Source organism: Zygosaccharomyces rouxii (assembly GCF_000026365.1).
Source record: "Zygosaccharomyces rouxii strain CBS732 chromosome D complete sequence".
Taxonomy (NCBI): domain Eukaryota; kingdom Fungi; phylum Ascomycota; class Saccharomycetes; order Saccharomycetales; family Saccharomycetaceae; genus Zygosaccharomyces; species Zygosaccharomyces rouxii.
This window is the reverse complement of record NC_012993.1, coordinates 770,244-793,889: the sequence shown is the minus strand read 5'-3', so window position 1 is coordinate 793,889 and position 23,646 is coordinate 770,244. Positions and strand designations below refer to the sequence as shown.

The 23,646-nt window shown below is 39.1% G+C and overlaps 12 protein-coding genes across 12 annotated transcripts; 4 read left to right on the top strand and 8 right to left on the bottom strand.

Moving 5' to 3' along the window:
- Window positions 1-87: 87 nt before the first annotated feature.
- On the bottom strand, window positions 88-1,146 carry ZYRO0D09218g (uncharacterized protein; the record flags this gene model as incomplete). The annotated part of the gene is made up of 1 exon (XM_002496790.1): window positions 88-1,146. One exon carries the CDS (start codon window positions 1,144-1,146, stop codon window positions 88-90), a length of 1,059 nt encoding a protein of 352 aa, XP_002496835.1.
- A 412-nt stretch (window positions 1,147-1,558) lies between these two features.
- On the bottom strand, window positions 1,559-3,043 carry MIT1 (Mit1p; the record flags this gene model as incomplete). The annotated part of the gene is made up of 1 exon (XM_002496789.1): window positions 1,559-3,043. One exon carries the CDS (start codon window positions 3,041-3,043, stop codon window positions 1,559-1,561), a length of 1,485 nt encoding a protein of 494 aa, XP_002496834.1.
- Window positions 3,044-4,612: 1,569 nt separating this feature from the next.
- Window positions 4,613-5,257, top strand: GCN4 (amino acid starvation-responsive transcription factor GCN4; the record flags this gene model as incomplete). The annotated part of the gene is made up of 1 exon (XM_002496788.1): window positions 4,613-5,257. One exon carries the CDS (start codon window positions 4,613-4,615, stop codon window positions 5,255-5,257), a length of 645 nt encoding a protein of 214 aa, XP_002496833.1.
- A 30-nt stretch (window positions 5,258-5,287) lies between these two features.
- INP1 (Inp1p) lies at window positions 5,288-6,151 on the bottom strand (the record flags this gene model as incomplete). Its single annotated transcript, XM_002496787.1, has 1 exon — window positions 5,288-6,151. One exon carries the CDS (start codon window positions 6,149-6,151, stop codon window positions 5,288-5,290), a length of 864 nt encoding a protein of 287 aa, XP_002496832.1.
- A 440-nt stretch (window positions 6,152-6,591) lies between these two features.
- PFK2 (6-phosphofructokinase subunit beta) lies at window positions 6,592-9,468 on the bottom strand (the record flags this gene model as incomplete). Its single annotated transcript, XM_002496786.1, has 1 exon — window positions 6,592-9,468. One exon carries the CDS (start codon window positions 9,466-9,468, stop codon window positions 6,592-6,594), a length of 2,877 nt encoding a protein of 958 aa, XP_002496831.1.
- A 787-nt stretch (window positions 9,469-10,255) lies between these two features.
- On the bottom strand, window positions 10,256-11,488 carry ZYRO0D09108g (dipeptidase; the record flags this gene model as incomplete). Its single annotated transcript, XM_002496785.1, has 1 exon — window positions 10,256-11,488. One exon carries the CDS (start codon window positions 11,486-11,488, stop codon window positions 10,256-10,258), a length of 1,233 nt encoding a protein of 410 aa, XP_002496830.1.
- A 435-nt stretch (window positions 11,489-11,923) lies between these two features.
- ZYRO0D09086g (uncharacterized protein) lies at window positions 11,924-13,564 on the top strand (the record flags this gene model as incomplete). The annotated part of the gene is made up of 1 exon (XM_002496784.1): window positions 11,924-13,564. One exon carries the CDS (start codon window positions 11,924-11,926, stop codon window positions 13,562-13,564), a length of 1,641 nt encoding a protein of 546 aa, XP_002496829.1.
- An 80-nt stretch (window positions 13,565-13,644) lies between these two features.
- On the bottom strand, window positions 13,645-14,688 carry GLO1 (lactoylglutathione lyase GLO1; the record flags this gene model as incomplete). Its single annotated transcript, XM_002496783.1, has 1 exon — window positions 13,645-14,688. The coding sequence occupies one exon, from the start codon at window positions 14,686-14,688 to the stop codon at window positions 13,645-13,647; it is 1,044 nt and encodes a 347-aa protein (XP_002496828.1).
- Window positions 14,689-15,077: 389 nt separating this feature from the next.
- PRP2 (DEAH-box RNA-dependent ATPase PRP2) lies at window positions 15,078-17,774 on the bottom strand (the record flags this gene model as incomplete). Its single annotated transcript, XM_002496782.1, has 1 exon — window positions 15,078-17,774. The coding sequence occupies one exon, from the start codon at window positions 17,772-17,774 to the stop codon at window positions 15,078-15,080; it is 2,697 nt and encodes an 898-aa protein (XP_002496827.1).
- Window positions 17,775-17,952: 178 nt separating this feature from the next.
- Window positions 17,953-19,416, top strand: URK1 (uridine kinase URK1; the record flags this gene model as incomplete). The annotated part of the gene is made up of 1 exon (XM_002496781.1): window positions 17,953-19,416. One exon carries the CDS (start codon window positions 17,953-17,955, stop codon window positions 19,414-19,416), a length of 1,464 nt encoding a protein of 487 aa, XP_002496826.1.
- A 124-nt stretch (window positions 19,417-19,540) lies between these two features.
- PHO91 (Pho91p) lies at window positions 19,541-22,069 on the bottom strand (the record flags this gene model as incomplete). Its single annotated transcript, XM_002496780.1, has 1 exon — window positions 19,541-22,069. The coding sequence occupies one exon, from the start codon at window positions 22,067-22,069 to the stop codon at window positions 19,541-19,543; it is 2,529 nt and encodes an 842-aa protein (XP_002496825.1).
- A 1,155-nt stretch (window positions 22,070-23,224) lies between these two features.
- ZYRO0D08976g (uncharacterized protein) lies at window positions 23,225-23,530 on the top strand (the record flags this gene model as incomplete). The annotated part of the gene is made up of 1 exon (XM_002496779.1): window positions 23,225-23,530. The coding sequence occupies one exon, from the start codon at window positions 23,225-23,227 to the stop codon at window positions 23,528-23,530; it is 306 nt and encodes a 101-aa protein (XP_002496824.1).
- Between the last annotated feature and the right edge of the window lie 116 nt (window positions 23,531-23,646).

Below are 23,646 nucleotides of genomic sequence, written 5' to 3'. Positions count from 1 at the left end.
TTTCTCTTCGAATTAATCACTCCTATTAATTTTTATTTTTTTATTTTTTTTTCCCTCCCAACTAAAATTCTTAATGTGTCCATTCAATTAATTTGGTGATGACTTCCTAGGTAAAGGTGGTGGTGACAAGATACTATCATTTAAGGATGTTATATGATCTCTCACATATTCAAATGATACTAGCGTAATCGCAGATGCTGGAACTGTTCGAAATAAATTTGTGGCAAATCCTGAATAAAAAGCTCTAAATCCTTCTCTTTGATAAGTGTTTTTAATCAATGGAAATAATCTTTTTTGAACAGTACTTGGTAAATTTGACTTTAATTGCATCCTAGTTCTAAGAATTTCATGTGGGTATGTGATTAAAGATGCAACCATTTTTGAACAACATGATGCCAATATTAGCCTTCCCAAATGCAAAGATCTTCCTGATCGTAGATCCGAATCTCCATAACATTTAAAAGTTATCTTTAATTTTTCGTAAACTGGAAAATGAATCGCTACATGAAATAAACCTAATAATGACGGTATTAACCCTGCATAAAAAGATTTTATACCCTCTTGGTTCCATATTTTACGAAATGCATCCCTAGTACCTTTATAATGTGTTGGATTAGTCGAAACATGTGTTTGTAACATTAATCTTGTCTTTACAACCCAAATCGGATTTGTGCAGATTGTTGAGACTGCACCCGCACTAATTGCAGAACATGAGTGTGAAATAAAATCATAACCAGGGAATAAAGCTGGGTATAAATCTTTGCAAAATTCATAAACTGAGAAATAAATCATCCATGTAGGAAAATATCCAAGCACGATTGGTACCAAACCCTTATACATTCCTCTTGGTCCTTCATCTCTATAGATTGTTCTTAAAGTCCCAAACATTCCTCGATAATATTTATTTTCATTTTGGGATTGCATACCCTGAGCTTGTAACCTAGTCTTAGCAACATCTAATGGGCAAACTGCAACACCTGATAAAAATCCTGCTAATGCACCACTAATTGCAACAATTTGAGTCCCACCTAATCTACTACCATCATTATCAATAATCTCAGATCTACATGGTTCTACAACATCTGAAGACGATGCAGCAGCTACATCAGGAACGAGGTATTCGTGATTGTTACCATCTTCTAACATGGGGGAGTATCACTTTTATTCATGGACAATTTTAACTCCACCACCACTATTTCAATACAAGTTGAAAATAGATTACAATTAACTACTACATGGAATTTAATTTTTGATAAACTTATTATACTTTTTACTAACTTAGGTTACCTACATTTTTTTTCGGATCGTCTTTCTATCCATCCAATCGCATACCACGAAAGAAATGATGCAGGGCACCGAAGTGTTAATAATAAACAATAATACTGACAATGACATATGTACGATTCCATTGAATGTATGAATTGTTACGATAATGGAGAAAGGTCAGAAAATTTTGAATGTTCATGTAATATTCTTTTTTTAATGTTTTCTCTCATAGTGTAAAGCACACAACCTTATATTAAAATGCCATCTTATTGCATGAATTGCAAATCTTCAATTAATCTCCAGCATCCGCCGGCGCCCTTCTAAAAGTTGGTCCAGAAGATGTCCCATCCTGTAGATCTGGAACGTTGGTCGAAGTCGTATTTGTATTTGTACTTGTTGGTGGATGTGGTAATTGAGTTGCCGTTGCCATAGTCGATGGTGCAGTAGTAGGCAAAGGGTAAAAAAGACTACTATTCTGATGGGGTGAACTACCATAATAAACATAACCTGGCGGGAAACTGTAAAATCTTTCGTTGAGCTTGTTTATCATAGGTGGTGCAGGTGGTGGAGGAGGAGGAGGAGGAGGAGCATTTGCAGTTGTTGTATTTCTAGCATTCGTCAATTGATAACTTTGATGTGGATTATTCAAATAAGGATTTGGTAATGGGCTTCCAATAAACCTCGTGAATTTTGGATGTGGAGGTAATGCTGTTCCACCATTAGGTTGACTATTGTTATTATTATTATTATTAATGTTATAGATGGAGGTCAAAGAGGGAATTCTTAAGCCCGGCAGTGGCTGCATATTCGGCAGAACTGGTTTAGATTGTTGTAGCTGTTGTTGTTCCTGTCGCTGATAAAAGTTATCGTTATTTTCTAGTTTTTGTTTCTGTTGTTGCTGTGGTTGTGAATCCCTCATACTGCCAGCAGTACTATTAATACCGATGAATTTCATTTTACCACTAGTATTAGCACCGGTCGCTAATGGTGAATTAACAGCTGTTGATGAACCTGATTTACTATGAGAACCTAACGAGGTATTTTCCATAGCTATCAATAATTCTTGTGATGGTTTTGTACCACTAAAAAATGGTAAATCCCTTGGTCTAATTAGTTTACCAGACTGAACATCTTCAACAGCATAGTAAGAAACAATATGCAAAGTCTCTGGTGACATCATATCAGGCGTTTTGATCCTAACGCTCATAGTCTTTTTAACAAATCCCGTATATTTTGAATCATGCTGATGCTGATGACGATGCTGATGTAAAGGTGAAAAAGCTTGGTGAGGTGTTGAAAAGTGCGCATGAACTAATGAATTATTGCTACTCCCACTACTACCACTTGATGGCGATGCAGGTACAAGGCCTCTTCTATCACCGCCAGTACCTACTTGATCAGGTGTCAGTGAACTCATCTTTAATTTTGGCGATGATGGTGATGATGATGATGGTGATGAGAATGTCGACGTTGTGCCTGACCTCTTACGATTCGATCCCATAGGTGGATATTGAACAGATTTATCCAATTCCTTGTACATTAAAAATTTACCAGAAATTCTACTTGGTGACCATGAGACACCGTCTGTCCAACGCTTAATACCAGAAATTTCTTCAATGAAAACAAATATTGATCCTGAAACGATTAAATATCTTCTCTCCACTTCATATGGTCTCCTTGGAATGTGTTTTAATTTACCATCTAATGTCGCTTGTAAAACGAGGAGGACATCGTTTTCGTCCTCGATATAACCTTTAAACGTTGGTCCGATATCCATCGGCGGAAAATATAAATCCGATCTGTTCTTGTTAATATCTGTAGTAGAAAATAGTACACTATACCGAAGGCCCTTGGGAGATCATATAGTTGTACCGGTGATAGGGTTTTGAAATTGAAATAGTAGATTTGTGTTTAGTAGAGAGGAAGACCTAGCAGCCTTGATAGCAGGGGTATCGTAGCCAATGTGTATAAAAGGTATCGGTGTGTATATTGCGTGTATTGTGATTATCCTCTTGTGTTCTATTTTATTTACTCTCCTGTTTTTCCAGAACCTCTAACAACTTTAATATTCCTTCTGCAGTTTTTTTTTTTTTTTTACCTTCTTTCCTATTCCCTAGATACTTCGAGGAAGTAACAACTGCGATAAACTTCCAATTGACTGGTGCCTTCCTCAAGTTATCTAGTTTGATTCCAACCTACGTTCCTTCAACGAGCAGAATAAAGTTGAATGAAACCTACAGCAAAATAAAATATTGTAACCTAATTAAATTTAAATTTAAATTAATCTTAAGATTACAATAAAGTATCGCGATTCAATTCGGTGCAGTTTGATCCAATTCGGGTATTAGCCTTTCCCTACGGAAAATCTTAATAATAGTAATATTCTATCTTTCCTTCGTTCGATTTCTTCGGTGCACGGAAAGAAAAAAAAATGCCACCCGCACAGACAAACAAGACATCATTAAAAGGAAACCAAGGGACAAGAGTAATTATACAGTCTGTTGCCAAGACAGACAAGTACAAAGTTATCTCGAGAGTTTCGAGGGACTGGAAAAATGGGTGATTTAAGTCGGCCCCGGTTAGTTAGTGTTGCAACATGTTGTTCTTGTCCATCCCGCGTTTCTTTTTGCTTCCATTATAGGAAGTAGAAGGAAAGAACATCAATTGACGTTTTCCTACCTTCAGTAATTCGGACGCAGGGAAGATTGCTTGCGGAGTGAATTGTGAAGGTTCTGTACTCCTTGAAGACAAAGGCAAATCTAGAACGATCTCATAATAGCTGAGATAAAAAAAGCAAGCGGGACAACGTTCCGATTCGAATGACTGTCACCCGTACACCAATTAAGAAAAGTAAGCCGACAGATCTTTGCCCATTTTGGGTTACCCACGCGGAAGCGAGACCCACGCAAATTCTTGCTATAAAAAGTGACAAATTTTTGAAAAAAGTTTTTACCTTCTATAATGCTTACGCACCCGAACCAAGTCAAGCACTTTATAGCTACAAACACTACAAGCACTACTAACGCGGAATACACAGGAAATTGGTATTAGTTTTAATTTTGAGTATAGGAGAGAGAAATATAGATTTGAATATACTCAAGATGGCTTGTTAAGTTAGATATCCATTAGGATTGAAGATAGAATATAGCAGTAACTCGAGAATAAAAGTTTACTGTAAAAAGGAGTTTTCTCCCACTTTGTTTTTTCAATTGTATTATGAGAAAATGTGTTAGAGTGCGTACAACACCATGAGGTGTCATAGTAGTAACAACGATAGCCGTTAAAGGTCGTTTTTTGATTTTGATTTTAAAGATGTGTTTTCATACGAATATTTTTATCCAAAAAAATGTCAGTACAAAGTTTATTTGAGAATAAGTTAGATAGCCCCGTGCCCGGATGTTTGGGTGCGGAGATCGCGGACAGTTTCTTTTTAGAAGATGAGCAGGCGATGTTCGAATTGGATCCACCACAGCATCAGGAAACATGGGAACCTCTGTTTGGTACTGGTGAGGATGCAAATGTTGAAAGTAGTACAGGAGTAGGAAGTACTGAAGTTGAAGGTGTATTACAGGAACTGGCGACGGGTTCGAGCGATGTCGATTTCGGTATCGCTGTCGATTCGGTGCCAGAGTTTCCGGTTTCTGAGATCCCCGCACCAGTGTCCGATTTTGTTTTGCCTACACCCCAACCAGATCCCAAGCCAAGGAGTAGGGCTTCCCGTGTTTCCAAGGTAGACAAGTTAGGTGTTGTTTCTTACAATCGTAAGAATAGGAACGCACCACTGACGCCGGTTTTATGCGAAAGTGATGATCCTGTTGCGATGAAAAGGGCACGTAATACCGAGGCCGCAAGGAGATCTAGAGCTAGGAAATTAGAAAGAATGTCTCAACTTGAGGAAAGAGTTGAAGAATTACTGGCCAAGAATGAAGAATTAGAGAAAAGAAATCGTCAATTGGAACAGAGACTCGCTCTATCTGAAACTGGAGCTTGATTGTTAAATAAAATTTAATTAGATGTTAATTTAATTTGTTGGGTCCGATGCTATGCGAAGTGGTAAACCTTGGTATGAAAATCTTTTGCTCATGACGTCATTTTGTTGTGGTTGCTGCTGATGCGGTCGACGGGCAATAAATGTACTATGCCTCCTCGGCCGATTCGTGGTAGCATCTCTTGGATTGCTTAGTGCACGAATCGCCCTTTTAAATGCCTGGTTGATGAATTCATCCGTGGAGGTCTCACGGGATGCTCGAGTTTCTTCACGTCGTATCACTTCTAGTCTTGGGTTCGAATCCTGTGCTTGTTCCGATTCATTTAACAAATAATCTAATTCATCCTCATCGTCATCCTCATCGTCATCCTCCTTTTCTTCATTTTCATTTACATTCTCCCCTCGTATCTCTTCCACACTTTTATAAACACAAATTTTGGAAATTATTTTTTCAAAATCATCAACGATTGCCCATAAATCTTTATCATCATTGTTCGGGAGGAATTCTAATTCCCAATACCTCTCTGGATTATAAAACGTAATTAAAAACCTAACTCCATTAGTTTTCAATTTTTTAACTTGTAACCTTGGTAAAATTGGATGCACAATATTTCCGTTTCTCCCCAGTGATAAATAGTTCATCTCTTGACTTTTATCATAGTTATTCGGTGCTGGTGTAACAATTTGATATAACTCTAACGGTCCATTTGATAATAATGGACTTGTATTTTTATTACCGTCGGTGCAACTAATAGCCTTTACATTTGAATATTGAAATAATGAAACCTTATGTGCTGATAGTCTTTGTCTATTGACATCCCTCTTTCTTTTCTTTGGTATGTTAAGATCAAGCGGATTATTCATAGTACCAATGAAATTGGTACCATTACCAATCATCAACGGTATTGATACTGATCGACAGTAACTGTTTACTCTTGTAATTGAATTCTTGTTGTTTTGAATTGGTGAAGTACTGTCCGAACCATTAGGTAGATTTTTTTTCAGTGTTCGGACACAACGAGGGATGATTAAAATCGATATTGGACTAATTATTGATGGTAATGTAATTGTTCCAATCGTCTTGAAATGTTTGCATTAACAGCTTTTACGAATTGAAACCACTAGAGATTATTTTGAAATCGTCTTACATACCTACACTTTCTACATTTTTAAGGGGCCATCACGTCGGACCCCGTCAATAAGAAAAATAACACTAACACTGGCTGTGCAACATAATAAAAGACGTATCAGTTATATCATAATAAAAAATAGTTTGGAATACACGTTATACAGTTATCTCATGAACATTTTTTTTTTTTGTTTTTTTGTTTTTTTTTTTAATCGATTCTTTTCCTATCGACTAACCTGTCTGCAATATCCCTGGTTGCCTGCCAATGAATAATCTTTGGAGTTCTATTTTTAATTTCAGTCTCTGTATCCCATAGCTTTCTAACCGATGTAAACAAGACATGACTACCTCTAACACCCAGAACAGCTGCAGTTTGTGATAATTTTCTATCATGAACATCAAATTCATCATCATCATGACGTGCATTGATCATAACATCTTGTTGATCTTCAACGAAGTTGACAGCTTTGATGGATAATCTAGTAGCTCTTGTTCTGTCAATTGCAGATGGTAATCCACCTTGTTGAACATGGCCAGGAATAGCTGCCTTAGCTTCAAACATACCATTAGATTCAGAAGTCATAACCTTTGCTAATGCTTCTGCAGAGAAGGCCTTTGATGCATTGCCACTGGTTAAAATCAATTTACCAAATCTGTTTCTACCTTCAGACATCTCAAATTGTTTATCCAAAGTTTCAATATCCAAGGTTAATTGATCCAACGAAATACCTTCTTCAGGAACATAAGAAACTTGTGCACCACATGCTAGAGAAGCACTGGTAGCTAAGTAACCAGAATTACCACCTTGGCATTCAACGACAAACACTCTACCTCTAGTGGAAGATGCAGATTGTTTAATCACATCACAGTATTCCACCAAAGCATTCAAAGAAGTATCACTACCCAAAGAATACTCAGTACCTGGAACATTGTTTGATAGAGTTGCTGGAATCAAAACCATTGGAATTCTAAAGGCAGCGTAACTGTCTCTAGCTCTTTCCAATTGATTCAATGATGCAAATGCTTCGAAACCACCAACGATGATTAACCCATCAAACTGGTATTTCTGGAAATAGTATGCAACCATACCGATATCAGCTTCTTCAGGGGTGACTCTATTGGTACCAATTTCAGAACCACCACGGCTCTGCCATCCTAACATCGAAGCCCAATCCAAGGAGCGAACACTCTCATGTCTACATAATCCAGACCAACCGTTGTAAATGGCATATGGTTTGTGACCACGAGACATACAATAAGTAGCCATTGAGTACACAGCAGAATTAGCACCACCTGCAGGTGCACCAACGTTAATAATGGCAATTTTTAACCTCTTGTCAGATGGCAACTCTGGTTCATTGTGATCAGCAGAGTTAATAGCCATAAAGTTGTTCAAATGTTCAATAAATTCTGTATCTCTCAAGGACATGGCTTTCTTAAAGTCCTTCTCCTGGATAGCATCTGCAACAGATTTGGTCAATCTGACGGAATCCACCAATGACTTACGAACAATCTTATTTTCATTAACGGCAATCAATGGAGATGGAGTATCAGGTGTACTATCTAAAACGGCGTTCACTGCTTCCACACCTTGTAAGGTAGCCAAGATACGGTCGTAAGCAACTGGAGAACCACCTCTTTGCACATGACCCAAGGTGGTAATTCTGGTGTCTAAACCTAGCTTACCACTTAAAATCTTGTGCACATCTTTAGATGTAATTGGTTCCAAATCATTAGTGATAGCACCTTCTGCTACAATCACAATGGTAGTTCTCTTACCTCTTTGTCTGTGTTTTGTAACAATGCCACACATCTGTTCTTCCCATTCGCGAGAAGAAGAAGGCTTTTCTGGAATCAAAATATAGTCTGCAGATGTAGAAATACCTGCCAGTAGAGCTAACCAACCACAGTTTCTACCCATAACTTCGACGACGAAAGCTCTAGAGTGAGAGTTAGCGGTAGCCTCCACGTAGTCGATAGCCTTGAGGATTCTGTCTAATGCAGAGTAGGCACCAATAGTTGCGTCAGTAGTAGACATATCGTTATCAATGGAACCAACAGTACCACAGATGTTCAAGTGTTTATAACGATCATATTGCTCTTGAGAAATCACACCGGTTTCAAGCAATTCCTGCACAAGAGATGGCCATTCAGATCTGTACAAATCTGCACCAGTCAAAGAACCATCACCACCACATACGATCAAAGCATCGATACCAGCTTCAATCATGTGTTGGGCACCCTTCAATCTACCCTTACGTTCTTTGAATTCCATACAACGAGCAGTACCAATATCGGTACCACCAAGACTACTCCAACCACGCACATCATCCCAGGTGAATTCCTTGATATATTCTGGTCCACCACGAACCAAACCCTCGTAACCTTCCATGATAGCATAAGCACGGCAACCCTTATGGATAGCTGTACGTACCACAGCTCTTACGCATGCATTCATACCGGGAGCATCACCACCTGATGTCATAATACCAATAGCCTTTTGAGCTTTCACATTACTGGCCTCGACAGCTTTCTCACGAGGTTCAGAATCTGCACTTTTCAAGTCACCATAAGATGGAACCTTAGATGTCAAAGCGGTAGTACGGCCTTCATGATCTGGTATACTTGGATGAGTAGGTTTAGTACTAACGGCATTCTTGGTAGAAGTGACACCAATGACGTTTCCTAGAGGGTCAATGGTATAGACCTGCATAGGAGACACTTCATTAGGATAGCTTTGGTAAGGCAATTTCAAATCAACCAAAGATTGCTTTGAGAAAAGGATATCTCCCGTCTTGAAGACGAAGGACTCATTGACCATACCTCTCCAATCCTTTATGCTACCATTTGCCTTCAAATCTTCACAAACACTATCAACTTCACGCTGCTTGGAAGCATCTTCTTGTAATTCAATCTTCAAAGAGACCACCCCATTGAAAAGAAGAGCAGAAGTGGCAGAGTCGGAACGATGCTCTAAAAGCAAAAAAGTCTTATAAAATTCAATGGCCTTCTTGAAGGACTCCTCTGAGTAGGCCTTTATGGTAAAGGAGTAAGTACCATTAACAAGTGGTATATCCACAGTCATTCTTTATTTTTCTTCAAACTACCCCTTTTACAGGTTTTTCTTATTAAAAATGTATTACCAACCTTCCTAAACTAAATCAACCGAAGATCAGCCAGAGAGGATTGGAAAAATTCGATGATAGTTGTAGTAAGTAGCTTTATAACTTGGACTTAGAAAACCTTCACACTAAGCTCTCTTCTCCCCCGGTGATTAACAACTACCACTGCTTTGCACTTTTCCATTAGGGGCACCCTCACAAGACGGGAACCGTTTAAAGCGGTAAGGAGCGTCACCTTTGTAGCTTGATGTCATTTTCGGAATCTCCAAATAGAGGAAGCTCATCATTTAGTGGAATCCGGAAAAGGGAGCTTCCTGTAATTCGATTCGGAAGAATTCCGCTAATTTTTCTTGGATCAGAATAACACCACGTGAGTATCGCGTGATGAGATACATCAGCGGCTAAAAATTAGCTAATTCCAACCCATCTATTTTTTCACATATGCGGCCTAATAGATGCTCTAGAGAAAGATGATTGAGCAAACGTAAGTATGGCGAAGTTTACTGTACTCGGTGGCATTGGGATGTGTCTTACTTGCCATATAACACTCTAATTCTCTTCATATAGCTGTCCTATTCCTTGCAAGTGATTCCTTTTTTTGAACTAGGAAAAGAACTAAAGGTGAAAAAGGAAAGGGTTCCTGCTTTCCTCTCCTTTTATACCCTGACGGGCCGCCGCGCGGCTAATTTTTAAGGGAATGAAAAAAGTGATACAGCAATATTATACGTAGATACGTATTCGACCTTTCTATTATTTTTTCGAATTATCAAGTAATTGAGTGTCCTTATAGACATTTTGCTGGGCGGTAAAGCTTCCAGGGTATATTTCTGGAAAATCCTTACAGTACTCAAAAAATTCCCACCTCCTTTCGGACCAATTGCTTTCCACAGGTGTATCACTTTGATCCCAGCTTTTAGCTACATCTTCGCACCTTTTCCAGACTCTGAATACATTCAAGCCCATCAACTTGGCTATATCCTTCTCAGCAGCACCGGTTTCCTCCCATACTCTTCTGATTAAATCTGGATATTTGGAAACATCTTCAAGACCAATAGGACCCTTTGGTATGCCATCGAAATCAGAACCTAGACCTACATGATCCCAACCTATAGTGTCTACTACATATTTTATATGCCTAACAGCATCATCAATGGTCACTTCCCCACCCGCCTGCCTTTGCAGAAATACGGGGAAGAAATTGATGCAAACTACACCACCGTTATTCTTAACCATTTGCAGGACATCGTCTCTAACGTTTCTCTCATGGTTTGTAAGAGTATAGACAGAACTATGAGAAAAGATAACTGGTGCCCTTGTCACTTTCAAAGTATCGACCATGGTTTTGTGGGAAACATGACTAAGATCTACAATCAGACCGAGTCGGTTCATCTCCTTAATGCAATCAACACCATAACACGTCAAGCCATGATCGGGTTTACCTGCGGCAATGGAGGAAGCGGCAGTCGCAAAAGGGTTATCGCAATTGTGGGTTAAGGTGATATAACGTACACCCAAACGATAGTACTGCCTTAGCACTGCTAATGATAAATCGCACTGATGTAAACCTTCAATACCCAATGTAATAGAAATAGATTGTCCATGACTCCGTGTGAAGCTTTCCAAGGCTTCGTCTGCCGTTTCGACAAAATTAAGCTCTCCAGGATACTCGTCAGCAAGCCTTTGGACTACGTCTATTTGCTCGAGTGTATCTCTTACGGCAGCATTTGGCTTATTAAAATCCTCATACAGGTAATCATCGTCTTTGCACTCAATGAAACAGCTAAAGAACTGAATACCAACTTTTCCCTTCTTTAATCGCACGAGATCGGTATGACTAGTTAGCATGGATCCAAAATCAAACTTGTTACCATCACAGTGTAATTCATTGTGCAATTGAACTCTCAAGAGGTAAGGAAAATCGTTATGAGTATCCACGATGGGTACCTTTTGACACAGTGATTCAAACCTCTCATCAATTGACATTGCACCCAACTATTTGGTCATTTTAAGATGTTTTTGTTAAACTCCATTTTTTTCCCTTTCTTTTAATAAGCTTACAACCAAGAAATGGTCTTACATGAAACTTTACGACCAGATAACTAGGTTGTTAATAATTGTTATCGGTTTCCCTGGTTTTTTTCTCATCTCCCATTTACAGCGCGACATGCCTATCTTTCGTCAAAACCGTCCCTAGTATAAGGGAAGTCGAGGTCTAAAATCGGTCTTAATCCGTGAAGATCCTTATCAAGGGTAATCAAAAGAATGTGTATCAAGCAAGCATTTGCCACATTTTTCAATAAAAGAAGATTAATCCGCGTTTAATCATATCAAAAGGAAATGCTTTTAAAGTACCAAGTATTGGGGGTTGGACAAACATGAGAACCATAAAGTTCACAAAGAGGAAATGACGAACGAACTATGGAGGATACAAAGGATCCTCAGGACATAGAAACTTACTCAATAGCTTCCAACAAAGTTGGATATCACAATAATGATCATGGTGATACAATCCTTGAAAATGGATTGAAAGCAGGTCTCAAAGATCGAATGATCAACTTAATCGCATTATGTGGGATTATAGGGCCTGGTGTTTTCATAGGTATGGGAACGGCGCTTGCTAAAGGTGGCCCTGTTGGTCTTATTGTGGGCTTCAGTATTGTAGGAGTACTGGTGTTATCCATGATGGCATGTATTGGCGAATTAAATTCAGCATTTGATTTCCACTTTGCCATCCATGGCTCTAGATACGTTTCACAAGGGTTTGGTGCTACCTTGGCAATATACTACGTCATTTTATGGGTAACAAATATCATCGGTGAATATACCTCATTAACCTCTAGCATGGAAGCCTATACGACCAAAATACCTACCTATGGATGGTACTTAATCTTTTGGGCCGCGTTCAGTGTGTTCCAGCTTTTTGATGTCTCCTGGTGGGGAGAGTGCGAATATATCTTAGGTTTTGTCAAGCTTTTCTATTTATCAGGCTACTACATCTTCTCTATTGTTTACGCAGCCGGCGGCATCAAGGGACACAAACCTGACAATCCCTTTGGTACGCACCCTCTGAAGAGTGGCTTCAAAGGAATTGCCAATTCATTTGTTTACGCTGGCGTGTTTTATTCAGGTGTAGAAGGTGTATCTGTGATAGCGGCAGAAGCGCGCAATCCTAGAAGAGCGATCCCCAAAGCAGTGAAGAACACTGTGTTTCGAATTTTTTTCGTTTATTACGGATTAACAATCTTTTATGGTATTACTGTTCCTTATGATGATCCCATTTTGAATAATCACCAATCGGCCATGAAATCCCCTATGACTATTGCCATGACTGAAGCCGGATGGAAAAATTCCAAATATTTCGTGGCTACTATGATTTGGATAACATGCATTTCTTCAATCAATACAGCCATCTATTTTGCATCCAGATCTCTATTCACACTTTGTAAAGCTGGCTATGGTCCAAAGATATTCACTAAAGTTAATAGTAGAGGTATTCCCTATGTGGCCATTCATTCTTGCCATATTTTGGGGTTTTTATCAATATTATCTTACAGTTCGGGTTCTTCGAATGCTTATAGTTATATCGTGAATGTGGGAGGTGTGGCATCCTTTATTGTTTGGACCGGTATCTGTGTTATACATATTCGATTCAGGAAGGGATGGATCAAACAAGGTTATTCACTAGAGAGTCTCCCCTATAAGGCTCCCCTTTTCCCTTGGTTAGATTATGTGGGACTAATAATTGGAATTGTACTGACCCTTGTGCAAGGTTGGTCGTGTTTTAAGCCATTTGACTACAAAGCTTTTATCGACGGTTATATTTTATTAGCACTTTTCCCTGTATTTTGGTTCTGCTACGACTTCTTCTATTTTAAGAAAGGATTTATCAAATATAAAGAGATGGACTTTGAGACCGGTAGAAGACCTGATCTAGATGATAACTCTGGACTAGAGACAGGAAAGACGGAGTTGTTGAACCAGAAAGAAACGTCCTCGATGGAATTCATCGTGGAGGAGGTAGAAGGTACAAAAGGGTCCACTTTAAAGGAAAAGAGTTAGACAATTAACTAACATGCTATGCAAATCAAATATAAAAAGGTAAGTATTTACACAAAAAATACTTTTTGGTGTTCGTCATCTTATAGTACAAGCTCGGCAGGCACGATTTCAATGGAATATCCATCAGGATCCTTGATAAAGGCCAAGTTCTTCATCTTACCATGATTCCATTTTGGTGACCAGACAACTTGTTCATTATACTTCTTTTCAATTTCTTCACACAAAGCGCCTGGATCCTTACAAGTGATACAAATGTGACCATAACCCTGTGGTTGAGCATTACCGTTATGGTAGTGGAAATCAGGATCATTCTCAGTACCCCAGTTGTGAGTCAATTCCAATAGAGTTTCAGCGGAGCCTGTGCTATCACCCTGTGGGATGTCGTAGCCCAAAAAGTATAGAGTGAACTTAGCATTAGCGTGCTCACTAACCCTGTGCAAAGTCATACCAAGGACGTTTTGGTAGAATTCCAAAGACTTAACAGGATCCTTGACACGAACCATAGTGTGGTTAAATCTGTTACCCAAATCAGTCTTTGGCCCTTCACCAGATTCATTGATGTATTGAATCAATTCAATCCAGTATCCATCTGGATCCAGAGCGAATGCAATATTCTTTTGTCTACCATCGACTAATCTCTTTTGGAATTTAACACCTTCAGATTCCAATCTTTGGCAAGTAGATTCCACATTGGCAACGGAGAAACAGATGTGACCAAACCCACGGTGTGGTTCAACATTACCGTTATTAACCTTGTACTCTGGATCAGCCTCAGTCCCCCAGTTGTGAGTCAATTCTAATATACCACGGTTGGCAAAGACTAAATTCTCACCCTTCTCATTCTTTGGTAAATTTTCTTTAGTCATGACTAAGAAGTAAAGACTGAACTTCATATCAGGGAAATCCTTCTTAGAAAGCAGAGTCATGTTGAAGTGCTTTTTGTAGAATTCAACACTAGCTGATGGATCCTTGATTCTCAAACATGTGTGGTTAAATCTCAAAGATGGATCTCCAACAGCGGAGGCAATTTTCTTAGTATAGTACTGGGCTTCAGAAGTTTTAGTCGACATTGTCCTTATATGCTGTTTAATTAATCCCAATCTACTGAATACTCTACTGAACATAAAAGGATTCTAAAAGAAATTTCAAATATGTAAGTTAAGTTGAATTAAAGGATTTTTCCAGTTGCTGAAAATTTACAAGCCTTATATAAAACTACGATAGGAATTAAGAACATGCAATAGGCGATAAAGGAAGAGGAAATACGCAATGGGAAGGGATGGGAGAAGGATGATGAATCCAATCCTTTTTCTCAACGAAAATTACGGGATATGTTTGCAAAGAGAGCCGCACGCGATCATGTAAGGATGTTTTACTAATTGGCGTTGTTCTTTAAAGTTAGTTCCGATATTAAGGCCAAAGGAACAACGGACTGTAATAGCGACAGAACAACCATTATCAAAACCTACCAGTATGAAAAATGCCCTCTTCTCTCGCTCTCTTTCTTTCCTCCTTAACGACTCTGAAACAGTTGCGGGACCATTTCTTCTAACCACGACTCCCTAGGGATTGGTAGACAATCCCTTATAAACTCCTTAGAAGTAAGCATTAGTTGTTGGTACAGCACAAATTTGCATGGCTTTTTGCCGTCTCTTGTAGAATGGATAACAACGCTCGAAGGGTGTATATAGACATCTAGTCCGCTGGTGCTCTTTTTGCCCACCGTACGGTAGGCATTCGTGCCAAGTTGTGCGACGTTCATGGGGAATCCACCAATGAAACATTTAGTTATCCTGGCAGTGAGAGCAGAATTGGCCTGCTTATCTACCAATTCCCTGCGAGCCGATTCGTTGAGAGCAACAAGTCCCAATTTATCTGCACATTGGAACAATTGATCTCTAATGTTTCGCACCCTGCAAAGGGTCTTGTACTGTAATTTATGGTCCTGACACCACATCTTCGAATAGTTGGAATTTCTCCATTCATTATAGATCTCCCAGTAGAGCATGTGGTCACTATCGACTTGTCCAACGACATGAGAGCCGGGATTTGGATTTTTAGATCCTACGAACAAAGATTTGGCTTCATGGAGCATGGCAACAATATCTATGCACTCCTCAAGCACCCCATGGCACATCTCATGTGTAGCGGCTGTATGTAACACTTTAGCGAATTCTGGTTCGCAAGGAAATTCACACATAATTCTACCCAGTTTTGTGATAGTACCTTTGCTATTGAGGGCTCCTAATAAGTACAAATTCTCCAAAGATTTGGACAACGAAGACACACTTGGTTTATCCAACAATTGGAAATCGACTAAATTCGTAATACCCAGAGATAGTAAAAGTAGAACCACGGATGATAAATTAGTCCTCAAGACTTCAGGCTTAGGCATTAATTCTAGTTCATTGTAGTATGACCATTTGGTAAATATTCGATAACATTTACCTGGTCCAACACGACCTGCTCTACCAGCTCTTTGATCCACAGATGCTCTCGAACAAGGTACCGTTAACAACTGGGTCATACCAGTAGAGGGCACGAATGAATTTTCCTTAACGTACCCTGGATCTACCACATATTTAATACCATCCACGGTCAAAGAAGTTTCAGCAATATTGGTTGCCAATACAACTTTCCTACAACTTGGCGGCGTAGGTATAAATATCCTGTTCTGTTGATCCTGTGGTAAATTTGCATAGATAGGAGTAATTATCATGGGCATAGCCTTCTCACCTAATTTTCCAGCTATCATTTCCATCTTTTCAGCCATGTTCTCAATTTCATCTTGCCCAGTCAAAAATACTAGGATGTCCCCTGGCAATGGCTCCCTTGTATGAATTTGGAAAACTGTACTAATAACTGCATGCAAATAATTGGCTTCAGGTTGTACCGTATAATGAATATCCACTGGAAATCTTCTACCAGGAACGTTAAAGATGGGACAGTTGTTAAAGAATCGTGAGAATTTAGTGGCATTCATGGTCGCAGAGGAAATGAGTAGCTTCATATCCTTACGATGCGACAAAATATCCTTGAGTAAACCCAACAAGATGTCCGTCGCTAGTGTTCTCTCATGTGCTTCATCTATCATAATGCAAGAATATTTCTGAAGTTCTGGATCCACTAAAAACTCCCGAAGAAGCATACCATCTGTCATGTACTTAAGAATAGTCTTATCTGCCGTGGTCTTATCCTCAAACCGGATGGAATAACCGACTTCTTTCCCTAAGACCACGTCCATCTCATCTGCAACTCTTGCCGCTACAGCGGTAGCCGCTACCCTCCGCGGCTGCGTCACTGCGATTTGAAATTTACCACCTTGCGTATAGCCATCCTCTACTAAGTACTGAGGTAGTTGTGTTGTCTTACCAGAACCTGTTTCACCAACTATGATTAGAATCTGATGCTCTTTGATAGCTTCCAATAATTCTTTCCGATATCGATAGACCGGCAAGAATTTCCTTGTCTCCTGAACAGAAGTGATCCTTTTCTGCTCAATTTCCAATTGTTCTAATAAATGATTATCTTGCTCAGAATCCTTCCCAGGCAACACTTCTTCTTCATCCTCGTAGTCTACCATGGCATTATCATCAAATACAAATTCGTATTTATCGGCACCAGGAAGCTTAATCTCATCTATATCATCATCCTTCTTAACGGCCTTGCGCAACTGCTTCTCTTCCCACATATGTTTCCTTTTACCTTCATCCTCATGTTGGCGATATCCACTTCTATCATTCAATAATGCCTTCTTTCTCTCAACATCCAACTTACCTTCATTGTTCACATAGTCTTCTTGTAAATTGAACTTTTGAACTCCAGCATCCTCTCGGTGTTCAATCAATGAAACCAAATCTCTTTTCAAAGTAATATCATCCCTTTCGCTTTGGGTCAAGTTCTCCCAACCGTATTTCTCAATATCTTGTTCTAAGTATTCCAACTCTTTGGCAAGTATAACCAATTTTTCCCTTTCTCTGTGACTCAAATACCTCTGTCTAGCCAGTAATCGAAGTTGCTTCATCTCATCAACATCCTCTGTAATACCATCTAGCGGTTGAACCAAAGGTTTCCCATTCTCTTGTAGCTCATCGTTATCGTCTAGCGGCTTCTCATTATTGCCATCATGGCTTTCGAAAGTCCTCTTAGTTCTTCTCTTACCTTTACCAGTCTGAAAATGTTCATCTCCACCAGTATCTGCAGCACTCATGGCTTAAATGTTTCTACATTCAGTGTTTTCTTGCAAGCGATGAGCTCTTCTATCTAATCAATATCAGTTTTCTTCTGTTGAAAGCTGTACTAAAAAGAAGATCTTTATCAATAAACAACAAAAAACTCCGAAAGCACACCAAAGCCTTAGTAGGGTAAATTTCCTGCATTTCCCATTGATGACAGCGTCCAATACACCATCTCCCACTATTTTAGAGTCCACCAATGTTGCTAAGGTCCACCATAGTGACGCAAATGGTCATCATTCTAAATCAAAAAGATTCCAGTATCTACCACCATGGACCACTCCATATGTCATCGGGGTAGGAGGACCATCAGGATCAGGTAAGACGAGTGTAGCAGCCAAGATAGTATCTTCCTTGAACGTTCCCTGGACAGTTTTAATTTCATTGGACAATTTCTACAAACCATTAAATGCTGAACAGAGAAGAACAGCATTCGAGAACAACTACGATTTTGACCATCCAACCGCTCTTGATTTAGATTTAGCATATGAGGCGATATCGAGCTTAAAAGAGGGTAAAAAGACTACAATCCCTGTTTACAGCTTTGTGGAGCACAATAGAATTCCTAACAAGAATATAACCATCTATGGTGCTAGTATCATTGTACTTGAAGGGATTTACACCCTTTATGACAAAAGATTACTTGACCTAATGGATTTGAAAATCTATGTGGATGCAGATCTGGACGTTTGTCTTGCGAGAAGGTTATCGAGAGATATCGTATATAGAGGTAGAGACCTCGAGGGTTGTCTCGAACAATGGGAGAGGTTTGTCAAACCCAATGCAGAACGCTATTTGAGACCTAAAATGAAAGAAGCAGATGCAATCGTGCCCTCTTTAACCGATAATGGTGTCGCTGTGGAATTAATCATTAATCACATCAAATCGAGATTACAACAAAAATCCGAAGAACATTTGAAGGAGTTGATAGAATTGGGTCATTCTGATTTGGTTAATGTTTCTGAGCATCCCTCTTTACATGAATTGGTGCCAACAAATCAAGTTAATGCCATAATTACTATGCTGTTAAACAAAATGACTAGTCGCTATGATTTTGTATTTTATTTTGATAGGATTGCCACTATTCTTCTCACACAGGTGTTAAGTGACATACCTGTATATGAAAAATGTACCATAGAGACTCCCGAAGGTACTACTATACCTGATGCCTTAAAATGCGATTTCAACCAAATAACCGCCATCAATTTAATCGAATCAGGCGACTGTTTTATGCATTCCTTGAAGAAAACAATTCCAAACATTGTCACTGGGAAATTATTGGTGCAATCTGACTCACGGACGGGGGAACCTCAATTGCATTTTAAACTTTTGCCTCCTGACATCACCAACTACAAAATGGTCCTTTTAACGGAAGCTCAAATGATTTCCGGTGCCTCTATGATTATGTCCACCCAAGTCTTATTAGACCATGGTGTTGAACTCGAAAACATCAAGGTCGTTGTATTCTTAGCAACGGAAATTAGCATCAGAAGAATTCTTAATGCTTTTGATGGGAAAGTTGACATCTACGTCGGTAAAATAGTTACCAAAAATGAATTGAACCGGTGCGACTGGGCTAAGGCCAGATTTGTTGGAGCAAAGTACTTTGGCTGGTGAATGTAATTAGATTATCTATAGTGAATTAATTACTTGTAACTCTAAATATCCATACACATGAACATATTTATATATACGCTTGATCGGCATTCTTTCATTGATATCGTTAACCTTTTCTATTATTTCAAAACCCTACTAATACCATTAAACCGTATCCCACGGTGACGATGCAAACGTAACAAATCAAACTTGCAGGAATACCTCTTGTGATGAATGTTCCTACGGTCAAATATCTATCTCCTACCTCGTTTATCATTGAAATGGCCGTAACGTTGGGGAAACCAGAAGTAGGCAATCCCATGGCACAAGAACATAGTAAAGCTGCAACCATGATGAGCAATCTCGAATGATTTCCTGATGGCAAATTTGCACCAATTTCACTCATGAGAGGAACAATAATCATAGCAGCTACTGTATGAGAAACAAATGTAGCTGTCATTAAAATTACAACACCGAATAATAGAACAATAACAAAGATCGGTTTATCTTCGACAGATTCCTTGATAACAGATGCAATTGTAGCCAGAAGACCTGATGAAGTAACTGCCTTACCCAAAGTGTTACCACCCATGGCTAAAATTACGATAGTCCACATAAAATTGTTGAAATCATCGGATGTCAACAAACCTGTACCAAAAAATATGAGCAGCGGTATTATAGAGATGACACCCATCTCACCAAATATACCGCTTAGCCTATTAGACATACACCAGAGGACAATTGTCCCACAACAAACTATAGTAACGAACCATTGTTTAATGGTAAATGGATCTCTCAATGGATGCAATTGAAGAAGTTTCAAAGAGGGATCCAGTGGGAAAGTGAGCAACAGTAATACCCAAGTGCCAAAGATGCATAAGGCGCAGACAGGCAACGAAACGATGAACCATTCGGCCCAAGAAGGTTGTGGATCCATAAGACCAATGGAAAAAATGTTTTGTGGAGATGCAATTGGTGATGCCATTCCACCAATATTAGATGCCAGTGCAATACCTAAGATCATAGATTTGGCATAGGAACTGTCTCTTGGCAATGTCCTCAGCAAAGGTTGAATGATGGAATAACAAAGTACAGGTGCTGCCACATTGGAAACCCACATAGAGACAAAAAGTGCTACACCCATGTTTGTCACTAGAATAATTTTTGGATTTGTACCTGCAGAAGATAAAATGTATGTGGACAACACTTTAGCAATGTTATATTTGGATAATGCAGCTGCCAAAGTGAATCCTCCCAATAACAACATGATAACACTATTCCACATGGTAGACAAAATATATTGAGAGGAAGATAGTGGATCCATGGCTTTCCCGGTGGAAGGATCTTGAAGCACAGGTAAAATTACAATTAGCATGGGGACCAGCAATGAAGTGACAAACAGAGGGATAGTTTCCGTAGCCCAAAGTAAAGAGGCATACACCAGAATGGCAAAACAATTCTTTTGTAAAACGTTCTTCAGTGGTGAGAAGCATAGTAATAGAATAAATATATTAGTGATGAGCAGAAATTTCAAAGCGGCTGTTTGGAGCAACAGTAGCCGGCCCAATTGAGACCAGTTCATCTTACGAATTTCAGCCAGAGTTTCAGGAACCATCGTAACTTCAGCAGGTACCTCTACTGTACGACCAGCACCCTCCTTTGCCTTTAAATTTTGAGCTAATTTAGACATACGAGTCTCTGCCTTCACATTTTGTGCCTTTCTTTCCAAATTCATCATATCTTTCCAAACAGTATTTCTTTCCCAGACAACATGTTCACGTAAATGTGATGAAAGTTCCGATTCAGCCGTCTCAATATCTAATACATTTGAACCCTCTTCAGCTGGAGGATAAGAGAAAGAATCCTGAGAAAGTCTTGCGTAGGTAACCACCGCAGCCGTTATGCACTTTTGTACAGTTTCGATTGTCTGAGGATTGAAAACATGTGATCTCTTTTTAAGTGAATCCAAATAACTCTGTCTTATGTCAGTTTGTAATGACTTGTCGAATTTTTTGCATATTTTGGAGAAACCTGTACAGTTTAATTCGATATAGCTTTTCAATTCGGACAACTGTGTATAAACGGCAATAATACGTTTCTTCAGAATAATCCTCCGCTCCATAGCAGGTGAAATAAAATGAGCTTGTGAAGATGATCCCCACGTATTGTTAGTAGTTCTGGACCTCGCTTGATAGATATCGGAGCCTACATTATCATTTTCCAAATGAGACTGAGACCTCGTTGAAAATCCGGAATGTATATCATCATCGCCACCACCTGCCTCCAAACTAGAAGCACTACTATATCTAGCGGAACCCGCTGATCTTCTACGGGGGTAAACGTCTTCGAGCGAATCCACACGATTATTCAACAAATCTTGCTCGAGATCTCGTACATCATCTTCTAACTCTCGATAATTCGCCATCAACCCAGTCTCTTGTGAGAGGTAGAACTTGTCAATTTTTTTCAATTCTGTATCAAGTGCTGATATGAACCTTGAAACGTAAATCTCATCACCACTCAAAAGTGGTTGAGTTTCATTATCTAAATTTTTAGTCCCATAAAGCTGCTCCTTTTGTAATGCATAGATCAGTTTCTTTAATTGTGAATAGCTAATGTATTTAGAAGACCATTCTGGAACAGCATTAAACTGCAACGAGTGCGAGAACTTCATTACACTGGGATTCTAAAACTTCAAAACGCTTTGGGGGTAATTCAGCTACCTAATAATAAATAAACTATTGTTAGAGCTCTAAATCATAGAATGAAGAAGAATTCGAATTGGAATAGATGCCCTACTGTAGTAGATAGAAACCTGTGGTTAGATTGTTGCAGTCGGGTTGTAATACCAGGTGCTCATATTTTCCCATATTGGCCCCCAGAAAAAATTGCGACTTGAGAGTTCTCCGGGGTCTCAGAACAAGTAGATTTCCGGACACTGATTCAAGTGGATAGGGTTGTCCCGGACGGTCCGGACAACTCAGAAGTATACCATGGTTATCCGGACAGTCAGTGGAGTGACAGAAAATGTCCGGAATATATAACGACAGGCCTTGTCCGGAGTAAAGATGACAGCCTCGTCCCATGATACAGCAAGGGAACCTTTACTTCTGTTAAAGAAGTCTGAAGACTACTCTTGTCATTTCATCTCTATTTTACTCTACCTCTACTGCTACAATGGCCAGAACGTTGACAGCCTCATTTCCAACTTCGACCCCTGTTGCCTATAGTTTCGTCAATTCTCGGCAATATTGCGATAGAACAAGAATCAGTGCAAACCGAACATGTTACACTTCCAACACATCTTGAAAGTGAGAAATTATTGTGGAGTTATGAACCGATCGCCAAATTCTGCATAATAAATATCCTTGCTACTGATGTTGGCCTTTGATAAATATGGACACATGATTCTCGTAGGAGAAACCTCTAGCCCGAATTCTTTGGCTAAAGGCCCAAAAGAGGAATTTGGACAATAAGACTCTTGGATATAGTTCGAAATTATTCCAATATGCACCTTTTGGCAAAAGAAATAACGAGCATAATGGAATATTATCATATTTCCACGTAAACCATTGGGCTTGTTAAAAATTTCGTAGGAAGAAACCATAAACGATTTGTTCAAGGGGTCGCAAAAGTCTGCAGATTAATGCTATCTTTAATTCTCATAATAAAGGATACATGGTTTCCCCAGCAGAGTACATGAGATCGAAAAGTAACGTAAAATTGAGCTCCGAAAGTAGGCGGTATATATAAACGATAGCTATATTGCTGTTTCTACATGTGCTAATTTCTAGTTTTGATTAAATAATTGATTCAAGTTCTTGCCAAAATGCCAAGCGGTGAGAGACCCGTCTCTGTCCAAATAAGAATCCGCCATGGCGAGGCGGGCCAACAACCTGAGCCTGGTGATAATGTTTTTACGGTTTTAGATTTGCAAAATCAGAACGATAAAGATTATCAACAATGCAGTAATTTTTCCGATTTTTCACAATGTTGCTCGAGGTCAACTTCACCTAAGTGTCGCAGAGTTTCCGTCTGCAGTTGCCCAAGTCCAGAGACGCAAGCGTCCCCATGTGATAGACACCACCACCGACGTAACTCCATTGCAGTAAAGTTTGAAAAACGTTCAGATTAGCATTAGAATCATAATTCTCCTAACAAATAACAAATAACAAATAACAAAAAAAAAAAAAAAAAAAAAAAAAAAAATAAAAGATAATAAAAATACTGTGTACATTATTACTATTATAA